The 25,312-nt window shown below is 37.4% G+C and overlaps 1 protein-coding gene across 1 annotated transcript in view; it reads left to right on the forward strand.

The window, feature by feature from the left end:
• The first annotated feature begins 3,123 nt into the window (after nucleotides 1-3,123).
• The window catches only part of LOC135730729 (interferon-induced very large GTPase 1), a 28,657-nt gene continuing 6,468 nt past the window's right edge, over nucleotides 3,124-25,312 (forward strand). Inside the window, exons 1-3 of the mRNA XM_065248633.2 lie at nucleotides 3,124-3,219; nucleotides 3,930-3,984; nucleotides 4,113-4,176. Of these exons, the coding sequence (XP_065104705.1) occupies nucleotides 3,964-3,984; nucleotides 4,113-4,176 (85 nt within the window). The 5' untranslated portion in view covers nucleotides 3,124-3,219; nucleotides 3,930-3,963. The remainder of the gene's footprint in view (nucleotides 3,220-3,929; nucleotides 3,985-4,112; nucleotides 4,177-25,312) is intronic.

Here is a 25,312-nt window from a genome sequence, read left to right on the forward strand (position 1 = left end):
TGTAAAGAGAAACGGTAATTTCATCGATTTACCAGCAGGTGCCATTGAAATGAATGGGCTTCAGTGCTGCGTTTGGAACTATGCGTCACTACCGGTCACTACATGAAACGCTGTTACTTCCGCATTCCATTCTTACAACGGACGTCTATGTGAGTGTCGTAACTCTATTATTATACGACTCTGGATTAGACTAGTCCTAGACTAAAATAAATGTAAGAGCTGTCCAAACTGAAAAACTAAAAACAACTTGCACTGACATATGTTAAAATACACCAGTGCACTTTGTTTTGCCTCAAAATGCACACAAGGAATGTTTTTAGTAAGGCATGTTTATTAAAACTAGTTATATTTCCTAATTAAACTAAGGCCTAGTCCTGTTTTAAGATAAAAAACAACACACCGTCCAATATCACAAATGTTTATTTCAATTAAGCATCTTATTTTTCAACCACGCCACATTGTTTTCTATTTCCAAAAGAATACAAAAAGACTATAAAGGTGTCATTGATACCCTACACTGTAAATAACAGTAACAAACTTGTTTTTTTTTTCATTATAATGTGATTAGTGATAGCATAACCTTGCAATAAGAATTATTTAACCATTTAAAGGATTTGAAAGCCTGTGAATCTGAGCTCATATTTTGATTTAATTGAATGGCATCATTAATTTATTAATGGCACAAAGAGGGATACAAAGGGCAAATTAAGTTTTTGTAATTTTAATTCCATACCAGTTAATTAAATGGCATAATAACTAAGTCTCACAATCAAAATGTATTAGTCATATTACAAGTTTTCTAACTTGGGTTTGTTCAAAAACAAATTAATGCATATCTCTTTTTACATTGTGTCTGAGTAACAGTTGATTCTGTACTGATTGCATTAAGCAGTCAATAATCTGCGTAAGAAATATAAATACATTGAATAAACTGTTGTGCTACTTATAGTTAATCTCTCCACCGGGGTGTTTGAAGGTCATCCTTCTTAACTCAGGCCCTCAAGATTCACTTTCCTGCAGAGTTAAGTTCTTACCGTGATCAAACTCACCTCCCTGCAATTTATTCCTAAAGACCTTGCTCAGGTGTGTTTGATCAGCGCTGGAGCTAAAATCTGCAGGAAAGTGAATCTTGAGGACCTGAGTTGAGAACCTCAATTGGTTGACACAGAACAAAACTCAAACTGTTTGGCATAGAGTGGTACACCAAATAATGTAGAGTATTGGACATTTAGGTGGTATTAGCAGGTGGCAGGTCAAGTATGAACAGATGTGTAATGTTAACCAGAAGGCACTGCTGAGCTATAAAAGTGCAAGTGCAAAATAGAGAAAACATGTTCTCCACTGACATTTACAGGCTGAGTAGCTGAGAAAGTGGTTGGACAGACTTTAGCAGAAGAATAAAGATACAGATACATGTAAGTGGTGGGAAGTTTTAAATAACGTAGAGCAAATTAAAAGACATTTTAAAGAAGTGAAATCAATTAATGTCATAATGACTGTAAATTGTATGACAGGTTGGTAAAGACATAGACTCATTTCCTGTTCTGCAGAGTAGTATAATAATGTATCACCTGTAAAATGTAAGACAAAATCTATTAGGTGACCCAGTTTACCGCAATTCATTATTTAGTTTATGGTATAAAGCACTATAAGCTACAATAACTATTACATCTAGATTTTAGCAGTACTCCTCTAAGGCACATTCAAGTTTTGAAAGGCACCTTGCTACACTGTGCCCTTCCATCAAATTAAAAGCATAAGGTGCATGGGTAAGAAACGTAGGCTACTACATCATAAAATGTACTTTGGTCAAACTGTGAAGAGCAATGGGCCATGGACAGGTGCTTCAGGGCACTATGCAATCCTTCATTTCTTTTCAGATGGTCACCCCTGAAACTGTCACCACATAGAGAACTCCATGGCATAAGTTATTCAGGCGATGTTGCACCATATCGATATATGCAGCCTACAGACCCGCCACAAGTCTATGATCTGAGGTATCCGCCTGGTACTGATCAGCGGTACTCTCGTACTCCATGCAGTCTCTCTTCAATAAGTAGGTCCGTTGCACCACTAGAGGGCTCTCGTGTTCCCACTTTCATCTGCCAGCTTTGAAAGATAACCATCCAAAAATATGTAAGTACACACGTGAACAAAATATATATCACGTGCTGGTGTTTTTAAAAATTTATTAATGAAAACATATTGTGGCTTTTAAGAAAATATGCATATAATTTTTTTCATAAGATTTAAATTAGTGATATATCTGCTCTTCATTGCAGCTATGAGCGATGTACTGGGCTTGAATTTGTCTTGCGTTTTGTTTTTGAGTCTATGTTTAACATACTTAATATTTCTAGGAGTTCTTGATAAATCAAAATAAACAAATAATAATAAAATAATGTGGCGGTGAGTAGGAGAGCAAAAGTTGCACCTTTCAGCGTTACAACGTGATCACGTGACCACAACCAGCCTAGGCGAGGCAGGTGCGTGCATGTGTTAAACTCGACAGAGCATATATAGAAGAGCACAAATTTAGTTTAGAGCTCTTTCAGTGACTTCACGCAAATGTCCACATGCAAATATCTGCCTGTAGCTACTGTCCAGTTTTGTGGGTCGACAAAGTAAATTGGAAAGGGCTGTTACCGTCTCGGTGAAGTCATACATACACATATGGATGTGTTTAAATAAGATGATAGTTGTTTTTTTTGTTATTTAGCAGCAGCATGCATTGATCAATTACTGATTCTGGGAGGGATGGTGTCCTAGATTTTTTCCATGTAGACACTGGTTACAAAATACACCGTCACAACATCTTAAACAGGGTACTTCATTTAAGTTAAGTTAGTATTCAGAGCAGGTGGTTTTATTGTTGAAAAGTGTGTGGTCAGTGTGGTTTTTTGTTTTTTTAAGTTTCGATTTAACGTTACTAGTTTCGTTTCTGGGATTTGGAACAAACCATTGAAAAGCATCTTTGCTCTTTTTTAATCACAAACGAAATGTTAAACATTATTTTGTAATTACGAGACAATGGAAACAAAACAAACGCTTTGAAGTGTAGGCTACTAATCAGAATGAAAGACACTGTCGCGATTATTTTAAATAGGTTACATACATGGTACAGTCTGTAAAACGTTACGCGTTTGATGTAGTCTGATCTGTATCCTTTTGCAGGCTGAAAACGTTTGGTGTTACAGCATTGATTCGTGGATAACTGTTGTAAGTACCATTTGAGTGTAAATTTACAAGATTTTGTGTTTTTAAATAGATGAAGAGCATTTACTTACCACTCTTATTTTTTTTGTTCATGCTAACTAGAAAAACATGAATGTTTTGTTTTTAAATTTCTTATAGTTTCAGTCTCGGACAACATGGTAGCTCAGTTAAAAAAAAATGTTTATAGTTTTATGGACGTACATAATTTCTGTGATGCACTCATATATATATATATATCGTTATTTAATAAACCTAATTCGTAAATACGTATTAATTCAGCTATTGCTCATGTGGTCCAAAACTGTAAGTGAAACCCACCAAGGCGTTTCCCCAGGAAATCTATAATGCCTTGAAATATGATACATTGCATCAGTTGTTTACTGTACAATAAAAGTATTTCCTATATAAATTGTCATTTTGTCCTCCACAAATGAGTAATATAATATTAACCAGCCAAAAGTACCATTTGGTTTGATCAGATAATTAAAGATGATGTTTAATGTGTTTTCAATCTGCTTCAAGTCTTCCTCAGTTCTGGTTTGAAGTGTAGATTTTTCACAATTAAATAAATTATTGATGGATAAAATCATATAAATGTAATGAATATGATTCATGTAAGGTGAAAGATTATTTAATATAAACATGAACTTTCATGAAACCATCATTGTAAACCAATATTCAAACTTGTTCATTTATATCTTTATTTTTGTTAGCCGATTCACTTATAAAGCTGAAAATAAAGTTGCAATGGACTGCTGCAGTGACGAAGTAAGCATTACCTCTTCGTTCTTTGCTGATTTTTGCATTCTCTTTTAGTACATTTTAGAGATTGAAGCTTTCAAAAGAATGTTAGTATTTAAAGCATTCAGTGTCACTAATTTAACTTTTATATAAAGGAACATGAAGATAAACAACATACTTCAGGAGCACTTTCTGATTCAGAAGTTCCCAGACCACCAGGTAAATAATTAAACCACATATCAGTTATGAGGCACTATTAAAATTTGTTTGCTAGCCATAATTTAAATGACTTTGTTTCCTTCAAAGGGATCAAATAAAGGATTTTATGTTTTCCTTTGTATTTGGAGCTGTTCTTGCAAATAGAAGAGCTGTAAAGTCGCAAACATTTAAGTCTCAAACCCAAAGAGCTATTTTGCAATGGCTCCCATCAGTTATTTCAGTTATGCAAAACTAAAGTCCAACTTGAATGGGCAGCGACAAATATCACTGAAATTGCAAACTAAAGTCATAATTAAACAACATATTTCCAACTAACAATTGAACCTTACGTCAAATGACATCATGGCCTGGTTTCCCAGACAAGGCTTAGCTAAAGCCAGGACTAGGCCTTAGTTAAATTAAGATGTTTAAGCATCTTTTATAAACCTGCCTTAGAAAAAGACATTACTGGTGTGGATCTTGAGACAAATCAGTGGCACTGGCATATTTTAAGATTTGTGCAAGATATTTTCAGTTGAGACACCTCAAACGTGTTTTAATCTAGGACTAGCCTTAGGCCTTGTCTGGGAAACTGGGGGCACAACTTTTTTTAAAGCTCAAATTACACTAAAAACACCTTTTATATGAAGTTGTTTCAGCTACTACACGTGTGTACTGGTTGTCAAGCGCCTCATGAGACTCTGAATAAAGCCCCTCCCCCAGAGAATCATCATTGTTTATCGATTGTTGATTGGTTCTTCTTTTAACTGGAAAGTGGACTTCTGTCGTCAGAGAAGCCATATTGAGCTAAATCGTTTTGTTTCCAATATCTTTGCTTGTACTCCCTGTTGGATCACCGGGTAAGGGATCAAACAGAATTGCCAAAGTTGCCGTGACCGGACATGTTTGTGTATCTTGTGGAAAACCTCAGCCTCTATACAATAAAACTCAAGGCATACAAATCTTTAGTCTTGACGCATACAGTTTTGTTCTCTAAGGTCATGTCTCATTTATAAAACTGTGTGTAGGATCCTTACTAAACGTGTGCCCAAAAAAACAAAAATGAAGTACGGCAAAAAATATTCAGACTTAAGCTGCGGTCACAATAGAGTTTGAGCTTGCGACATACTTTTTGGGCCAATACATCTCATAATATTTTTATTTGACTGGCCCATTGCTTAATTCATTGATGGTGCTGGGGTCTTTGAGGTGATGTAATTTCTTAAAAAAAAATTAGCATAAGATTTTTTTCATACAGACTGGCCCATTAGACATCAGCCCATTGGTTCTTTTTTATTTGACTTTTGGCAGGCCCAGTCACATTATAAAAAAAAACATTGGACTTTCTGTGAGCGTGCAGTGTCAGTGTGCATCTGTCTATATATAGCCCGATAAATGAGGAAGAAGTTAGTGGACCTAAATATCTCCTTGATAATACTAAGACAAACTAGCTATTTGCAAAATTATCTTAAGACTGCAATAAAATGATATTTTATTATTAATATTTAAAAAATAATAAAAACTCCTCACAAGTCTCTTGTGTTGGCATCTCTCATAATATTCCTTGAGGGATTTACAATGGAATCAATTGACAAACATTACTTTTGGCCGAATCGCAATTTCTGAGATTATCTTCCTTCTGATAGTTATATCAAACGAAATCTCAAGTTTAACTCTCTTCCACTTCTGTTCGGCTTTTTGGCACTCCTGTCTAAGAAAGCGGGTAACATATTAAACCATGGTTGGAAGGTTGCCTTATGTTTCTTCTTTAATTTAAAAGTGGCAGCACAATCTAGTGCAAGAGTACATTACTTAGTAAAAGCCTCAAGCAGCCCTTCAGTGTCCTCTCCACCTAAAACTTTGTCTGTAACGTTTTAGATAAAGTTCAGAAAAAAGGTTTACAGTTGAAGAGTTGATGGAACAGCATAATGTAAATGTTTAGAAGAGGTTGTACCAATATAGGAACAAACAGAATTGAATACCACTGAATAATGGTCAGAAATGCCTACATCTGAAACCATCAAATTAGATACAGAAATACCAAGTGATAACACAAGATCTAGAGCGTGACCTTTCTTATGAGTAGGACCAGTAACATGTTGTGTAAAATTAAGTCGGTCCTGGAGGGCCTGTGTCCTGCAGAGTTTAGCTAAAACTTCCCTCAACACACCTGCCTCAAAGTATCTCTAGCCGTTTCTCAATACCAAGTACGCCAAACTCTGACTTGTGTCCTTCGTAGTTCGAACTATCAAGTTCAGACTCGGAAGAACGAACTCCTGACGCGAAATGCATTATGGGAAACTTCGCTGTCATAAGTCCCATGGATTAAAGTTTTCCGTCGCTAGACGGATTTCCGTCAATTGCAAAATTATTAAATTCATTTTTCATAAAGACGACGTGTATTCACCTTTTTTTAAGTTGGATGTGATCAAAGCCTGGAGTGGAGCCAAATCACGTTCCTCTCTCCACTCTAAGCGGTCTGTAATCATACGCACAGGATCCACTCCGGGTTTTCTGACTGTATCACGTTAAGCTGAGGTAAAACTTTTTTCAGCTATGGACAAACTTGTAATGCAGAAAGGCTCCGATGTTTTGGCGGTTGATAAAGGTGTAAAAGACCAATGGAGATTGACTTGGCTTAGCGAAATGATGAAGATTGGCAAGCCTTTCATTTCGTGGGATAAGAAAATCAAACCGCCAGGTAATTTACGTGTCTTTGCGATTAGGGTTCCTGTATTTTGGGGGTAAATGATTTCTCACGTACGTGTTTACCCACGTCCCGTTTTTGACTGCTATGCTCATCAGGCCAGTTGCTGATACAACGGGTTTATTAAACTCGTGGATAAACTTTATGTGGCGCCACAAGAACCAGGAGGCAGATGACATCCATATCCCGTGAGAGCGATTTCAGGAATCATAAGAGGAGACTGCTTCTGATGTTCTCGCGTCACTTTGATGTCATCCACCTGTCGGTTCTTGCAGTTTCATTTGCGTGTGGTCTCAAAAAACGTAAAATTTGCACACATATTTAAGCGCCGCCGTTTATAAACAAGTGATATATTAAGCCATTCAAACACAAACAACAGTGCTAACGTTAAATGCATCCGCTGTTTGTGTGTCAGAGCTGAACACATAAGCCGCGCATTCGCTTCATTGAGCTTGTGAGTATTTTTGCCACTTTATTGGCCTTAAATACAAATAGCGTCAAAAATCCCGTCTTTGCAAGTATCCTCATATAAACACGACCATTTAGGTCTTAGGAGAAAGTAAACTGCAGAACCATTGCGCATAAAATAGCACATCAGCGCTGCCTCTACTGTAACATAATATTTTGTTGATAAAGGTACAGTGATCCTGTCCGCGAATTGTACACGAGTTTAACTCGAGTTACTCGTTCAGGGTTTATATTTATAACGTTACTGTATAGCTGTGACTGTAAACTGTTGTGTGAACAGAACAGACCCTGGATTATTCGTTTATGTGTACTGAATAATATGATATTAAAAAGTTGTATTTCTTCACATTAGTAAATGCATTATGAACAAATAATTTGAAATATAGAGTATATAAGCATTAATGAATTCTTGTTTATGTCATTACATTAATTGATGGTTGTTCATGGTGCATTCACTAATGTTAACAGTTTCAACTCTGATTTAAAACATTATTAGTAAATGCTAAAATAAATACATTTACAATTAATAAATAATTAATAAAAGATTCATTAAAGGTGTTGATATTCATGTTATCTTTTTATATAGTCAGTTATTTAGCTGTTTTGCCTTCATCTCTTAAATGCCATGCAAACTACAGCAACCTATATATGCCACAGGAGACTTTAATATGGAATTAATGGCAAAAAAATCTCCCCTTAAAATGCTATTGGTCTCGCCTACATAGAGTGTTAGTTAAAGGAATATGACTTGGCCTGAAAAAAATTTCAGTCAGAAGAATTTTTTTCACTTTAATCCATGAAGTCCACACAAGTCTCCTCTGATGCATCCTCGATAAAATGGGCGGATCAAGAACACATCCGGGGATTTTATGTGAACTTGGGCTTGATGCGAACTTTGATTTGGAACAGTACTTGGTCCGCGACTGATGACGTTTCACAAGTCCACAAGAACACAAGTACAGACAAGAATGCATATTGAGAAACGGCCTCTGCCTAGTAAGACCTTGATTAGCTGGATCAGGTGTGTTTGATTAGGGTTGGAATAAAACTCTGCAGAGACACCGGCCCTCCAGGAGCAGGAGTGGACACCCCTGCCATAAGAGAAAGGAATTCATTAAACAGTGGCTTTGATGGGCAGCATAAGTGAACATTAAAATCCCCAAGGACCAAAAGTTTATCACAGCGAGACACCAATCTAGAGAGAAAATCAGAAAATTGGTGGATAAAATCCTTGTTCAGTTTAGGACAGTGTTTCCTAACTCCGTTCCTGGAGGCCCCAATGCTCTGCACATTTTGTAAGTCTCTTTTATTTGACAGACTCAGTTGAGTTCATGGAGATCTCTTCTAATGAGCTGATGATTTGAATCAGGTGTGTTAAATAAGATAGACACACAAAATGTGCAGAGCTGTGGGCCTCCAGGAATAACGTTGAGAACCACTGGTTTAGGAAGTCTATATACCAAAGCACAGAAAAAAGAATCTGGAGTATCATTATTTATTAACTGTACTTCGAAACTCGAGTAGATTTCTGTAGATAGAAATCTGCATTTAAAAGTCTCTTGGGAAACAGTGTCAACACCACCTCCTCGTCCTGTGGTCCGCAGGGAATTGAAAAAGTTACAACCTGGTAGTGTCAACTCACCCAGAGCCATTTGATCACCAGGATTTAACAAAGTCTCACTAATAAACAAAATCCAACGAGCGCGATGTTAAAAAGTCATTCAAAATAAAAGCCTTATTAGATATAGAGCGTGCATTCAAGAGGCCCATTTTTATAAAGTTGATTTCTGGCGTTTCCAATGGGACACTGGCAGTATATTTTAATATGTTAGATTGTTGACAAAAACACCCCATTTTACGTCATTTCGGTCATTTGAGTGGCGATGGTGAGAAGACCAGATGACTGGAATATGATTGTAAGGGAAGTCGTCTGAATACTTCTATAATAGCGACGTGATCCCAGTGCACATACTGTGGTCGACGCGTAATTCCCAGGACAGCACACTGATCATAAACTCCGACTTGCAAGCGGAGTGCAGATTTTAAACATAGTAAATCAGATGATGAATAATTTAAAGCCATATCCAAGACCAAAAAAATAGTCTGATTATACAGACAAACAGATAGAATCTAAAAGAAATTGCCGATTATCTGCAGGGAGAATAAAAACAAAGATAAATAGTAAAAATAACATTATCAGTTTCCGCTTGCAATACAGAATTTAGTAGTAGACTTTCAATACATAGATGAACAGTTGACAGGAATCAAGCGATCTCTACCTGGTACGTGTCCATCATCGCAGATTTCAAAGAGAACAGCGACCAAACTAACACAGTCTCACCCCATGTCGTCAATATTTGACGACACTTGACCATTCGTCAATATGTGACGCGGAGGGTATACCTTTCGCGTCATTTTTTGACGAACTGGGGACTTCAATACTATTACGTCCGTTGCATTCTCTTCTCCTATTTTCTTACCAATTTCGCGTCGGTTTAGGGTTAGATTTACATAATGACATCCCTACCCAAACCTAACTCTAACTCCAACGCCAGGTGACAACTGTTTCTAACCCCAACGCCAGGTGACAACTGTTTAATTTCGCTTACACTGTTTAATTTCGCGTAGCGAAGTTTCCAAACCTGAACAGGGCAGCAGAGCACCAAGATAAACAGTAGCTAGTTTCCAAACCTTTTAAAGGAAAGTCCTTATACCCCTTTTAAGTCCTTTAAATTGTTTAAAAAATTTTAACTGTTTAAATTTTTTTAGCAAAACTTAAAAGTCTAATAACTTAAAACTTCGGAGAGCAGCAGGAGATACACAGGCCAGCGTTCCTTCAGACCAGAAGTTTTCCCGTAAACACCACCGTTTTTATATGTTACCACGTTCCCTCAACTTTAATACATGCCTGTCTTTTTTCAATGCGTGCACTTAATCTTTGTACTAGAGTACTGGTACTGGAATGCATTTTTTTGGGCCGATACAGATATTAGGGGGTAAAAAAGGCTGATAACGATATATCGCCCGATATCCTTAATCTGTATATTATAGTACAGTACACATATACTACAGTATATTATACTACAGTACTGTACATAGAATACACTATATACATTAACAGAATATACTATATATAAATAAATAATTTTTTTGCAATGATCACTCACAAATGTGGTGATCAAACACTTAAAATGACGTGACAAATATATGTTATAAAGGCAGGTCTGTTTAACAAGTTAACAATAAACTTTATTGTACAAAATGATTCTGATATAAGTGCACAAAACAGTCAATTTTACTTATTATAAATAATAACTTTAAAACAGAAACAGAACAAAATATATATAATTTAAATCATTGGCAGTTTTGACGAGAATAACGTTATATTGGGTTTGTATTGAAAAGGAAACTTATGGAGTAATTGTTTATTAAAGTTTCAAGTTTGTATTTATTTATATAGCACATTTAAAAACAGCAACCAGGGCTGAACAAAGTGCTGAACAGTACACAAGATAAAAAGAAAACCACACCAAAACAGCAACCAGGGCTGACCAAGGGGCTGAACTATATAAACAATAAAAAGAAAAACAGAAATAAAAGGCACTTCCATAGCAAACGATCACAGTGAATTAAAAGCTAATGAGAAAAAGTATGTTTTAAGAGAGGATTTAAAAACATTTAAAGGGCCATTTCACCGATAGAAACATGAATCTTTATTGAAAGTGGGTCATATTTATAGTCGAAATGTAACATAAATTTAGAATTTTGTGCCTATTTGACCGAGAAAAGACAGAACGTGACTTTAGAGCACATTTGTATGAAAAACTACAACTCCCACTATGCACCACTATGCACAGCTCTGCAAGCCACTCCGGTTAATCAGAACACAGCTCAGATATGCTATTGTGTACATAAATGCCACGTTAGTAAAACAAAGAAAATAGCCACCACTGTGTCTGACAGACACCAATCATGATTTACTTTTAAACGTGATGTTACGTTGTGTTACACACAATAACACTCTGGTCTGGTGTCTAGCAAAGTCTTATTCAAACAGTAACGTGAGGTGTCAGATCTGCAGTACCAATGTGTTTTCAAGAACTTAAAAAGGGTATGCATATTAAATGTTTATTTAGTTTTACCAATTTTCTTTTTGTCTCTTGTTTACTGTAATTACATTTGTGTTATATCAGCCTCATTGCTTTCACAATATAGACATATAAAACACCGCTCAGATATGCTATTGTGTACATAAATGCCACCTTAGTATAACAAAGAAAATAGAAACACTCACTTTACAGTCAGACGTCCGTTTATCCCTGCATCCTGCACACAAACGCGTCCCCTGTACAATATCTCCACAGACGCGCTGCCTCAACTCGGTGCTCGTAAGCCGAAACACGTCTTTAAAATAAGCAGTGCCCAGAAACATTCACAAAACAAATGTTCATATCCTTATCTGATGCAGAAATTTTATAAAGGAGGCACATAGCGAGAGTAGAGGCACTATCAGTCCGGGCTTCTCTACGCAGCAGAGGCCGATGGTTGCGGCGTCTTCCCCCAGGCTCCTCTACTCAGCCGAAGCCCAGGCTCCAGCCTACTCCTCGGGCTTCTGTTCCTCCATCTGCCTGAGCTCTTTGCTGTATTGTGGCTCATAAAGGTGCATTGAACAGTGGATTAGAGCTGCTTGCGAAATCACCCTCTTCTATATCATATTGATTATCTTCCGCTGTTATTGTAACACGAAGTCTGGCTCGCTCCACAACGTCTGTTTAGCTTTGCTTAGCGGCTGATCGTTTTTTTAGTCTGTGTTCGTATATTTTCGTAAGTACCACCCACTGATCTGTAATCGGTCTTTAGCGTGAGTGGGTCCCACCCATAGCCCCCACCTTGGAAAAATTAGGAATGAATGTCTGTAGTCTTTCACACTCAACAGAGATACAGGATTTCCTTCTTTCAATGACGCAAAAGGACGATTTTTACATCATTGAAAGAAGGAAGTGCCTCACTGAAATGAGTATTTCTCCCGTCTCAGGGGAAACTGAGGGAATGATGCACGACCATTCAAAAACATGACTGGGGTTCGATACAACGATACAAAGCTTAATGCAAATGGGTGAAGTTTCCCTTTAAAAATTGAGCCGTTCTAATGTACGTGGGAAGACTGTTCCACAGCCTAGGCCCGGCAACCGCAAAGTCTCTATCTCCTCTTTTCTTTAACCATGCCCTGGGGGAAGACAAAAGTCCCTGATCACCAGACCTCAGGTTTCGTGTGGGATTATGTGGACAGAGAAGGTCAGACAAATACGTCGTTGCCAGAATGTGAACAGATTTAGAATTTTTTTTTTTTAAAGAATTTTAAACTCAGTTCTACAATGCACCGGCAACCAACGCAATGATTTTAGGCAGAGGAGGAAAAAGTAATAAAATATTGTACTCAAGTAAAAGTATATTACTTTAATAATATTTTACTTAAGTAAAAGTAAAGTTACTGGTCTAAAAATCTACTCAAGTAAAAGTAAAAAGTAAATCATTTTAACTTTACTCAGAGTAAAAGTTACTTTTTTTTTAAGCGGGGAGAGGTGGAGGATTCTAGTATAGTTAAAAAATGACAAGGAAATATAAATCTCAAACTAGTTGTTTTTAATTGTAGGCAGGGCCGGCGCTAGCTATAGGCAGAGTAGGCAAATGCCTAGGGCCTCAAGCTTGGAGGGGGGCCTCCATAACTGCTAAATCCATGTGCGCTAGTCCGACAATCATTACTGACAGTATTAAGTAAAGTTTTAAGGTGAGTTCGACTTTATGCGGAGCTGCCGCTGCAAGAACCGCAGGCTGATGACATCAAAGTAACGCGAGAACAAGCCATAACAGCCTGAGCGCTTATGAGAAAAGGGAACAGCAGCAAAGAGTATAGCGGCTCTGATCAAATGGAGAGATAAGTGTGTGACAAGAGTTGTGTTGCGAAGAGATTTCCTGCTGTTTGGATAGTTTCTGTGGTTTATTGTGTCGGTCAGTGCCGAATAGTAAGTTTTTTCTAGTTGTCTTTAAATTAGCAGCAAGACTACCGCGTCTTTTATGTTATATTGTCAGTTATCATTCATCATGTAAATGAAGCTGTTAGATAGCGCGAATCTTCTCATTAATAGTCATGGTACCCAGTTTATATTTGTGTTAGTTTATCTTGTACACTGTTAACCCAGAAATTGTCTTTACTCAAACAATCAAGGAAAAATCATTAATATTTTCTGTTTTGAAGCCAAAGCTTAAATTGATTTATTGATTTAACTGTTAACCTTACAAAATCTATTAAACTAAAACATTCAAGTAAAATGAACTTAAAATTATTAGTTCATGTTGTGAGGAATACCCATAATCCTTTGCGCCTGAATATTTTGATTATTTTCTGCTTTTTCACAAATTAAAAACTGATAAGAACTTTCTGTACTCAAATATTTGTTAATAAAATGTCATATAGGTTCAAGCTCTTATATTATTGATGTTGTTTTGTTGAAATTATAATTTTGTGAAGTCACCGTTCAGGTGATCAGTGTTTCCTTACATGAACCCTGTTCAGAACATTTTATGGTATTTTTCTCCACAGTACTGACAATGTATGTCAAAACACATTTTTTGTGTGTTTCTGTGGAGAATCACGTTTATTCAATGACTGACTTAAAGTCATTTTTTGTTATAAAACCATTTATAACATCAAATGTAATATAAAGTAATAAAAACTAAAGTTATATGCAATGGGTTTCCTCACACATAATGTCATCGAATCTGGGTTAAGAGTGCAGGAATATTAGAAGAAATTAAAACATTAAGTACATTAAACTTAAAATTACTTGTTATTTCAACCAGGCAAAATTAACTTTTTTAGGGCAACGAGTTTCCATAAATGTTTTAGGTTCAATCAACCTGTATGGGCTTACAGTGTACATATTTATTCAGTATTATTTCCTTATATTGGAGATTGTATAGTTCTAATACTTATACAGTTATTTACCAATTCTAACAAATATAGTTATTTACTGTATGTGTTATCTGATACATGTGCTAGTCACATTTTAGAACATATGACACCATTTCGCGGTACCTTGTATATTTTTGCATATTTTGAACTTAATTACAGCTGTTAAAGGAATAGTCTACTCATTTTCAATATTAAAATATGTTATTACCTTAACTAAGAACTGTTGAATCATCCCTCTGTCATCTGTGTGTGTGCACGTAAGCGCTGGAGCGCGCTGCGACGCTACGATAGCATTTAGCTTAGCCCTATTCATTCAATGGTACCATTTAGAGATAAAGTTAGAAGTGACCAAACACATCAACGTTTTTCCTATTTAAGACGAGTAGTTATACGAGCAAGTTTGGTGGTACAAAATAAAACATAGCGCTTTTCTAAGCGGATTTAAAAGTGTAACTATATTTTATGGCGTAATAGCACTTTTGGGAGTACTTCGACTTGGCGCAGTAACACCCTCCCTCTCCCATTATGAGAGTGAGAAGGGGAGCGGACTTTTCAGGCGAGTCGAAGTACTCCCAAAAGTGCTATTACGCCATACAATATAGTTCCTCTTTTAAATCCGCTTAGAAAAGTGCTATGTTTTATTTTGTACAACCAAACTTGCTCGTATAACTACTCGTCTTAAATAGGAAAAACGTTGATGTGTTTGGTCACTTCTAACTTTATCTCTAAATGGTACCATTGAATGAATGGGGCTAAGCTAAATGCTATCGTAGCGTTGCAGCGCGCTCCAGCGCTTACGTGCACACACACAGATGACAGAGGGATGATTCAACAGTTCTTAGTTAAGGTAATAACATATTTTAATATTGAAAATGAGTAGACTATTCCTTTAATGCTGGTTATTTAAACAAATGTATATTAATGTTCTTTCATAAGGCTTTTGTTCTTGTTTATTATTTGTTGTTGCAGAACCACACAAACACAGATACTTAAGTGCATATTAATGGAAGGTTTTATGCCCATACTGCAACTGTGAATTAAACACCCATAATCCAATTATTCGTCTGGTTCTTGTGTTCTGGACTCCAGACTTTGGGTTTATTAAACTATTGTAGACATGGAGTGAACTATGTATTGTTTTTCTTTTATTTGCTGCATTCCATTTTCTGGGGAAAATCTAGAAACCGGCTCAGCAGCTGGTCCAAAAAAGGATGGAGAGCAGATTAAATCAAATTCTTTGTATGAACTAAACACTAGTTGAAGAAAAAAATATATGGGAGCGATACAGGAGCGGGAGTCAGTTTAAACAGGAGCGGGATGGGAGTGGGAGTCAATTTACCAGGAGCGGGATGGGATTATTTTTTAAACTTTGGTCTGGGAGTGGGACGGGACAAGATTTATTTCTATGGGAGTGGGACGGGACAGGAGTGAAAATCCACTCCCGTGTCATCCTCTACTTGAGAGCTGTTGACTCTGTTTAGACACTTTGAATGCATGTGCACGATAGCATCGCTTGGGGAGCTGAATATCAAAATAGTCAAGTTAAAAAAGTTTGTATTTAAGTCAAACCTCAAACAAAACTGCCGTTACCTAAAATAAACTGTCTGTATTTCTTGGAAGTCCTCTACACTTTATTTTAGTTTTCAAATCATGAAAACATGATGCATTTAAACATAAATTTTATCAATTTGTTAACTCAATAAAACAGAAGAGTAATGGGGAAAACATGTTTAATAACTGTAGTGGTCAAATGAATTCTTACAGGGTAGAAAAAAACACTTTCTCAGATTAATCTGAAAATTAAAGGGGTGTGAGGGGCCTCCAACATAAATTTTGCCTAGGGCCTCCAAATATCTAGAACCGGCCCTGGTCTTTACAATTAAAGTGCAATAACAAAAAGTTAATAAAATAAACAGCTTTTTTAAACTAAGAAACATTTAAGGAAATGTTTAATGATTTTTACATTTGAGTTATGCACTTTTGAAGGTGGTCAGCAGCTGGTAAATACAATCACTATAGTAAGGTTGTAATTGATGTATTGCTGGTAACATACATTATTTTATTAAACTATAGTTTAAATGAGCAAATAATGAGATGAGTGCCATGGCTATATACTTTTGACACGTTTATTGTCGTCTAGCTTCCCTGACCTGGGTACCTGATGTCAGACCTTTATTCTTCTCTCTCTCTCTCTCTCTCTCTCTCTCTCTCTCTCTCTCTCGGAGTGCATGCTGGGAGTGTTTTGAGAGCGGTGGTGGGTGAGACCTGAGCTCTGTATATCCTTATATTTCTACATTTTTGGATTTTTTCTGTTTCTAATTTCTTGCATGGTTTGGAAGTTTATACTTTAAGCACTTTAGTAGAGACTGCGCAGGGAGATGGCGTCTCGCGGGGAGACGCCATCGTTATCTCTGCGAAATGGTTTCAGGTGTGTACCTGAAGACGGCGTCTCAGTGGAAGACGTGCTTGTTTCCACCGGGGAAGAAGTCGGACATGAAAACATAGTGTCCGCTTCCCGCATGAATAAGGCTGTAGTGATTTTCGTAAAGGATCACAAACTTGTTAATCGTGTAATCGAAACTGGCCTAGTTATAAATGAAAATCTTGTTCAGGTTACACCTTTGTATGCTCCGTCTGCAAGAATTATTGTATCAAATGTTCCGCCGTTTATTCCCGACGATGCTTTGGAACGAGAATTGTTACGCTTTGGCAAATTTGCGAGTGGTTTTAAAACAATCCCTCTGGGCTGCAAACACCCGTCATTAAAACACGTTAAATCTTTCAGGAGACAAGTGTTTATGTTTCTGGATTCTCCAGAAAATACGATGGATGTTTCTTTTCGCGTGCGACATGACGGGAGAACCTTTATGGTATATGCGTCTACTGGACATTTGCGATGTTTCGAATGCGGTGCACCTTGGCCATAAAAAGTTTACATGCCCACATCGCGAACACGCAGCAGAGAGCAGGCCTGGTGTCTCAGGTGAGGGAAATGTGTCGGAGGTTTCAGTTCAGGGAGATGAATCCACATCATCTAAACCGGTGAGTAATACTGATGCGGCGCCGTCCGCTACAAAAACACTTGATAACGTTATTTCTTCCGATGTTAGAGATGTAAGTGAAAGTCAAAGTGATGAATGTATCAGTAGTGTTGAGCAAAACATCACAAGTGATGAACCACAAGAAAACAATGTGATGCAGGCGGGACCTAGTTCTAGTTTTGGTGTGGAAGCTGGTCATATGGAGTTGAGTCAAAAAGCTTTGGGTTCTAGAAATGACACAAGTGTAAGGGATTATGTATCGGATGACAATGGTTCTATTGATTTTGATTGTGATTCACAAGCAGGCTCTGTGTGTGGACCTGAAGGCACTTCTCAGGATATGAATAAAGATTCCTCCTTATATACATTAGAGGAAATCAATAGCTTTCTTGATGACACATTTGGAAGACAAGTTAATATTAAAGACTTTTTTCCTGATGTAGAAAAATTTGAGAGATCTGTGGCCTTCTACTATAAAAATGTAAGTCATGATCTGTTGAGTGAAAAGAAGCGATTTCGTTTGAAAAAACATATTACTTCCATTAGAAAATACAGAAAAGTGGATAAAAAGAGGAAACTAAAAGCTTTTTTGTAGACTACTAACTATGCATCACGCGGTGTTCCTTTTTTGCTGCTCTTTTCTGTTCTTTCTCTATCCCTTCCTTCTTTTGTATATGGATTCATTGAAGGTGGGATCACTAAATATTAATGGAGGGAGGGATAGGCACAAAAGAGCCTTGGTGTCTGAGATAATGCATCAAAAAAAGTTAACTGTTATATTGTTACAAGAAACGCATAGCGATATTGATAATGAAGTTGAGTGGGGAATGGTGGAAGGGTCATCATATCCTTAGTCATGGCACAAATCTGAGTGCAGGAATTGCTTTTCTCTTTATGTCAGATAAAAAGATTAGTATTTTGAAAATTGAAGAATTTGTAAAGGGTCGTCTTGCTCTTGTCAAAGTTGATATTGAAGGGCTTATCTTTTACTTTATAAATGTTTACGCACCAAATCTGGGACATGAAAGAATTATTTCCTTTAATATATTGAATAATGTTTTAAAACAAGATTTTAGTGATGGGAATATTATTATTGGTGGAGACTGGAATTGCACGGAAAAGTTTACTCTTGACCGTGTAAATGAGGAACCTCATATCGCTTCTTCTATTCTTTTGTCAAAATTAATGAGGGAAGCTGAATTGTTGGACATGTGGAGAATTAAACATCCAGTAGAGAGACAATATACTTGGGTTAAAATGTCTGACAATCAGGTTAGTGCTGCCCGATTAGACAGAATTTATGTTTCAGAGTCTTTTAATAATAGAGTTATTGATTGTTGTATTTCACCTGTGGGATTTTCTGACCATCACCTTGTGTTTATCTCAGTTAACATGATACAGTCTTTAAGAAAATCCTCATATTGGCATTTCAATGCTAAGTTGTTGCAGGATTCATCTTTTTGTGAACATTTTGTAACTTTTTGGAATCAGTGGAGAACAAAAAAGGCAGATTTTGAAAACTTAAAGCAGTGGTGGGAAGTTGGCAAAATCCATATTAAAACATACTGTCAACAATATACTGCATACTCTACTGCCATAGAAAGAGAAACAGTTCAAAGACTTGAAAAAGACATTGATTCTATAGAAACTGCAGTGTTACAAAGAAATGACACAACCATGATTAATAATTTGCAGCAGAAAAAGACGCAGTTAAGCTCTTTATTGAATGAAAGGGTGAAGGCAGCCCTGGTAAGAGCACGTTTTACATCAGTTGCCGATATGGATGCCTCAAGTACTTTCTTTCTTAATCTGGAAAGATCAGTGGCACAGCACAAACAAATGCTATGTCTGCGGCTTCCTGATGGAAAAATAACCAACAATAGTATGGAAATGCGTCGTCATGCTGTTGATTTTTATTCTTGTTTATATAAGGCTGAACAATGTAACTCTGATTGTGCTGAACAGTTGTGTCAGGATCTGCCAAAAATAGACTCTGAATCAAAGACTGCCTTGGAAGCCAACATTTCTTTTCATGAACTCAGTAATGCTGTTGGACAGTTAAAATCTGGTCGTTCCCCTGGCATTGATGGACTGACTTCTGAATTTTATAAACATTTTTGGAAGTGCATCGGTATGGACCTCTTTGGAGTTTTTTGTGAAAGTTATAGGGATGGTTCTTTACCAACTTCATGTCAGCGTGCTGTATTGTCTCTCTTACCAAAAAAGGGAGACTTAACGCTCTTAAAGAACTGGAGACCTGTCGCCTTATTAACAACAGAATACAAACTTCTATCAAAATGTATTGCTAATAGACTTAAGAAATACCTACATTTGATAATTCATCAAGACCAAACCTACTGTATTCCAAAACGATCAATAATGGACAATCTTTTCCTGGTGAGAGATGTCTTGGATATTTGCAAAACATGTAATGATGAGGTTGGGATATTAACACTAGATCAAGAAAAAGCATTTGATCGTGTAGACCATAAATACCTCTTTAATTTGCTTGAAGGTTTTGGTAAAAAATTTATAAAATGGATACAACTTTTATATAATGGAGCTTCTTGTATGGTTAAGCTTGGTGGTGGTTTAAGTAGGCCTATTTCAGTCTTAAGAGGTATAAGACAAGGTTGTCCCTTATCAGGGCAATTGTACAGCATTGCAATTGAACCATTTCTTTTTCACATACGAAAAGCTTTAAGTGGCCTATCATTACCTACTATGTCTCAGCATTTAGGAATTACGGTTACTGCATATGCTGATGATGTCACAGTGTTTGTAAATGACCAGAATGATATCAATGTTTTAACTGAGATAATTGACATGTATGAGAAGGCATCATCAGCCAAAGTAAACTGGGAAAAGACTGAAGGCTTTTGGGCAGGTAAAAGAGATGTAAAAAGGTTCCCAAAACTACCCAGTAACTTAGTATGGAACACAAGTGGACTAAAAATATTGGGTGTATTTTTGGGATCTGAGGAATATCAGAAAAAGAATTGGGAAGGGGTATTGGAGAGAGTGTGCACCAGACTGTCAAAGTGGCGATGGCTGTTGCCACAGATGTCTTATAGGGGGAGAGTTTTAGTTGCTAACAATTTGGTTCCTTCTGCTTTGTGGCACAGACTTATTGTGCTACAGCCACCTGCTGGACTAATTCAAGAAATTCAAAGGAAACTAGTGACATTTTTTTGGTCTGGACAGCACTGGGTTCGTTCAGCTGTTCTCTTTTTACCAGTTCAAGAAGGGGGGCAAAGTCTAGTTGACATCAAATCTAGACTGATGGCCTTTCGTTTGCAAGCTGCCCAAAGACTACTTTACATCAATGATAGTGCTTGGATAAATACAGCAATTGCTTTGCTAAAAAGGGCAGGAAACATGGGAATTGATAGACATTTGTTCCTTATGGACTTGAATGAAACCATTTTAAAAGATCTGACCCCTTTCTACAGGTCCATGATGGAAGCCTGGAAAGTATTTTGTGTTTCAAGATCAATGGAAACAAGTGCAGGTTTTTGGCTTTTTGAAGAACCATTGTTTTTTAATAAATTTTTACCCTCTAGACATTTACACTCCACTTTTTTGACATCACGACTGACAGCAGCTGGATGTGTGAAATTGGGCCATCTTCTTAGTATCAGTGTGGACAATCTGAGTGAAAGAACTGGGATAAAATCTACTCGATTTTTGAAACAGCTCACCGATGAAGTGCTTGGGGAACTGAACTTTGATCAGCGGCTTTTCATTAATGATTCTAATCATATTGATGACTGGAAAACTGGATGTGAATATAATTTTCCAACCCTAATGGTAGCTGCTGACTCAGGACAATGGCAGGAGGAGGAAAATCTCATATTGTCCTTCAGTACTCCTCAGCTGGGCAGTTCTCAGAGTCTGCTGTGAAAACAGCACTGTATGTGACTTGTGTCAAAGTGACCAATGCACAATCCTTGTCTGGAGTGATTTTATCTAGATGGACTGAATTTTTTAGAGATAATACCTCCCCCAAAGGCTGTTGGCGATCATTGGATAAACGGCCAATTGACAAACGAACAGGAGATTTGCAATGGCGCGTAGTTCATGGCGCAATAGCAACAAATAGACATGTGGTGCACCTCAATCCAAATACAACAGTGGGCTGTCTGTTTTGTTCTGAAAGTGAATCTGTTTTTCATCTGTTTGTACAATGTACACGGCTGGGCAATATGTTTACCATCTTAACTCAATGGGCATCAGCCTTGGGTGAAGATTTTTCTTATCAACTGTTTATATATGGACCAAAATATTCGGTCAGTCGCAAAAATGCTTTGGTTTTATTAAATTATGTGTTTGGTATTGCTAAACTGGTTATTTGGAAAACAAGGAAGAATAAGATGCTGGGCAGAGATACATTAGATCCTTTGTTAATGTTTCTGGGGTTGATGAAATCAAGACTCAAGATTGAATATGCCTACTATAAACTTACAGGTTGTTTACCAATGTTTGTGAATATATGGGCTGTAAATGAGGTACTTTGCACAGTTGATGAAAATGATGATTTAGTGATCAGCTTTTAACAATTTTTTTTGTGGATGGTTAAATGTTTCAATAATTGTGATTTGTGAAATGTAAGAATGTAGAATTGTAACAGAGTTTTTGGTCTCTCTCTCTCTCTCTCTCTCTCTCTCTCTCTCTCTCGACCTGCGCATTCTTGAGGATGTTCTGAAGTTGTGTTTGACTTGACGCGAAGCTCGGAAGATAATGCGCATGGTATTAAAAACGCGTCGTGCAAATGAGCGGTAAAAAACCCGGTCGTTTCGTACTCAAGAGCATGAATCTTACCTTTCATATGAAAGAAACACTCGCTTCGCGTCAGTGGAAAGTGGTCGCTTATATATGACCAGGGGTTTCTTTCATAAGATTTGAACTGAGGCGGGTTCAGAACTCCATGGTTCTTTTTGCGCGTTCCCCTACCCATCAATCATCTGTTGCGCGTCTTTATCACCTTGCTTTTTTAAAATATTTTTTTACTCAGTAACGGATATGATTTAAAATGTAGCGAAGTACAATACTTTAAACAAAACATACAGATTTTACGAAGTACAGATTTTAAAAACTACTCAAAGTACAAGTACACAAAAAAACTACTCAATTAAAGTAACGTGAGTAAATGTAATTCGTTACTATCCACCTCTGATTTTAGGATCGGTGAAACATGATCGAATTTATGTTTTCTTTTGAGGAACTTTGCAGCAGCATTCTGTACTAATTGGAGACGAGCAATAGAATGTTTGGATATGCCATAGTAGAGGGAGTTGCAATAATCCAACCACGATGTAACGAGCACATGGACGGCGATCTCTAAGGTTTTCTCAGAAAGAGAGGATCTGACCTTAGAGAGAAGACGTAGCTGGAAAAAACAGGAGCTAATCAACGCATTTATTTGTTTATCAAATTTGAGGTTATGATCCCAGAGAACACCTTATAAGTGTATAACACCATAAGTTCTTAATGCAAGACGAAATTGGAGGAAGATAGTCCAGATCAATGCTACTGCAATTAAAATTGTCCCGAGATTCTCACTCAGAGCCGGAAACATTGCAAACTCAAGAGACCTGTGGATCCGCGCGAGCCGTGAACTGACCCGAGATTCTCACTCAGAGCCGGAAACAATGCAGACTTGAGAGACATGCGAATCTACTCTGACTCGAGAATCTCTCAACTCGTAACCGGATGATCCGTAACCAGCTGATCCGCCGGCTGATCCGTAACCGGCTGATCTGCGCGAACTGTCTCTCTGGCTCTGGGGGCTACATAAGCAGGACACAGTTTTTTTCTATATTTTCTCTATATTATTATGCTATTGTTATTAAGCTTATTTTTTAAATGGTCGACCATTCACACCAAACCTAAAACCTATAAGCATGTTATTTCAGAAGTGAAAGGCTTTTGTTGTGGATTTGCTTTTGAGGAGACTTCAGTCGCTCTATAGATCCACTAACCGGCTCCGGCAGATCCACGCGAATCAACCGGTTAATGTATCTGTAGAGCGAGTCTCATGTCCATGGTCTGCGAGTCTGCAATGTTTCTGGCTCTGAGAATCTCGAGTCGCGTGGATCAGCCGGTTACAAGTGGGTCTGTACTGAGTTTCCTTGGCAATTTAGCAATACTGACTCAAGTGACTCACACAACCCGGATCACTTTAGTGAGTGACTCACAATAACCCGGATCCTTAAAAGGAATCGAGTTTGCCAGGCCTAGTCACCAGCATCAAAAAGAGTTTGTCAGCATTTCATAGGATATTTGTAGCTTATCGCTTTTCCATTTGCGTTCTGCTCTCCTACATGCTCACCTCAGAGAGCGGATTGTATCATTTAGCCATGGTTCATTCTTAGGTTTTGCCTTTTTAAATTTTAAAGGAGCAGTGGTATTTAAAACCATAGAGCACACCGTATTAAAAAGACTAAGATGTTCTTCAGCATCCAAGTGAGGTAAGAGTGATTCCAAGGACTGGGACAGAGACACCTCATTAAAGGTGTTTGTGATTTCATCATGGAAACAGGGAGAAAAGGCACAAGTCCAATTTGCTGTAGGAGTAATGTGTGATATTGACTGAGGAAAAGGCATAGAAAACAGTACAGGCATATGATCGGAGATCAGTGTGTCAAAAATCTGAACACAGTAATTTTAATGCCATGAGCTAGCAGAATGATATTGATGTAATTTGTTATACAATCACCCAAAAAAGCTGTAAATTCATTTATAAAGTCTTTTACTAGGTGGGGGGGGGCGATACACCAGTCGCAACAGCTATACTTCAAAACTACTGTAGATTGTTGAAGGAACAGAGTGACAATATTGACTAAATTTTTTTTTTATTACCGCTAGGCCACCACCACGGCCAGAGGAATGGGGAGAGTTAAAAAATTTGCAGCCTGCCGGAACCAACTCAGCAAAAGGACTTAAATCACCAACCTTAGTCCAAGTTTCTGTGATGCACATAAAATCCAATGCGTGTGTAGTTAAAAAAGTGATTTAGTATGAACGTCTTAATGACTAGCGACCGAGCATTAATCAAAGCCATCCTGGAAAGTTGTGCCGAGTCGGAGATCATAGGAAAGAGTACTCTATTCAGAGCGAAGACTCTGTAGAGTAGCTCCACCATGGCGAACAGGGACAGGAGGGCGATAGGGGATCGCCGATAGCCAGCGAACAGGCGGATCGAGCAAACGCCATCCGGCGTAGCACCATTTTCAGTTACCATTTTCAATAACCATTTTCATTTTGATGCTTATATAAACACAAGTAATATTAAAAAACAAAGCATTAGAGACATCAGACGGCGTGCCACATACACTGGCACCATCTTGGATCCATTGGATACATTAACTTTACAGGAAGTTATGTACTTCAAAAATTAGTTAGCAACTTATCACTAAGAAGACAATGCTTGACTGACAACATAGTACTGATGTAGGCTAATGTGTAATGTACTGCACAACGTTTTAATGACGCGAACCCTACAGTGTTCTGCCGGGACTTTAAACTTTTATAAAACTAAAGCGTCTGCTCTTCGCCTCTTTTATTTAGCGAGGAGGGTGTACAGTTGCGCAAGCTTATTTAATCCAGTGGTTCTCAAACTTTTTCGGCATGCGGCCCCCCTTGTGTACAGTGCATCCCTTCATGGCCCCCCAAAGAAAATGTATTACAAATGTATTCCAAAACTTTAAATTTGAGTTAAACAAAACATATTAAATTATAAAATGTATGGTTGTAATGTGCTGTTGGTTAGTAGCCTTATTTTTCTGAGGTTTCATTACATAGAATGTATGATATATTAATGTATTTTATAAAATGTCATAAAACTGGGACCCCCATTAGTAACTAACTATTTACTTTTTTAAAGTAACATTCCCAAACTGACCGCAACAACCCTAGTAGTTAGCAATTATTTTATTGTTTGTGCTTTCTTTTTGGGTCGAAATTAAG

The sequence above is a fragment of the Paramisgurnus dabryanus genome, chromosome 2 (genome assembly GCF_030506205.2).
Source record: "Paramisgurnus dabryanus chromosome 2, PD_genome_1.1, whole genome shotgun sequence".
Lineage (NCBI taxonomy): Eukaryota > Metazoa > Chordata > Actinopteri > Cypriniformes > Cobitidae > Paramisgurnus > Paramisgurnus dabryanus.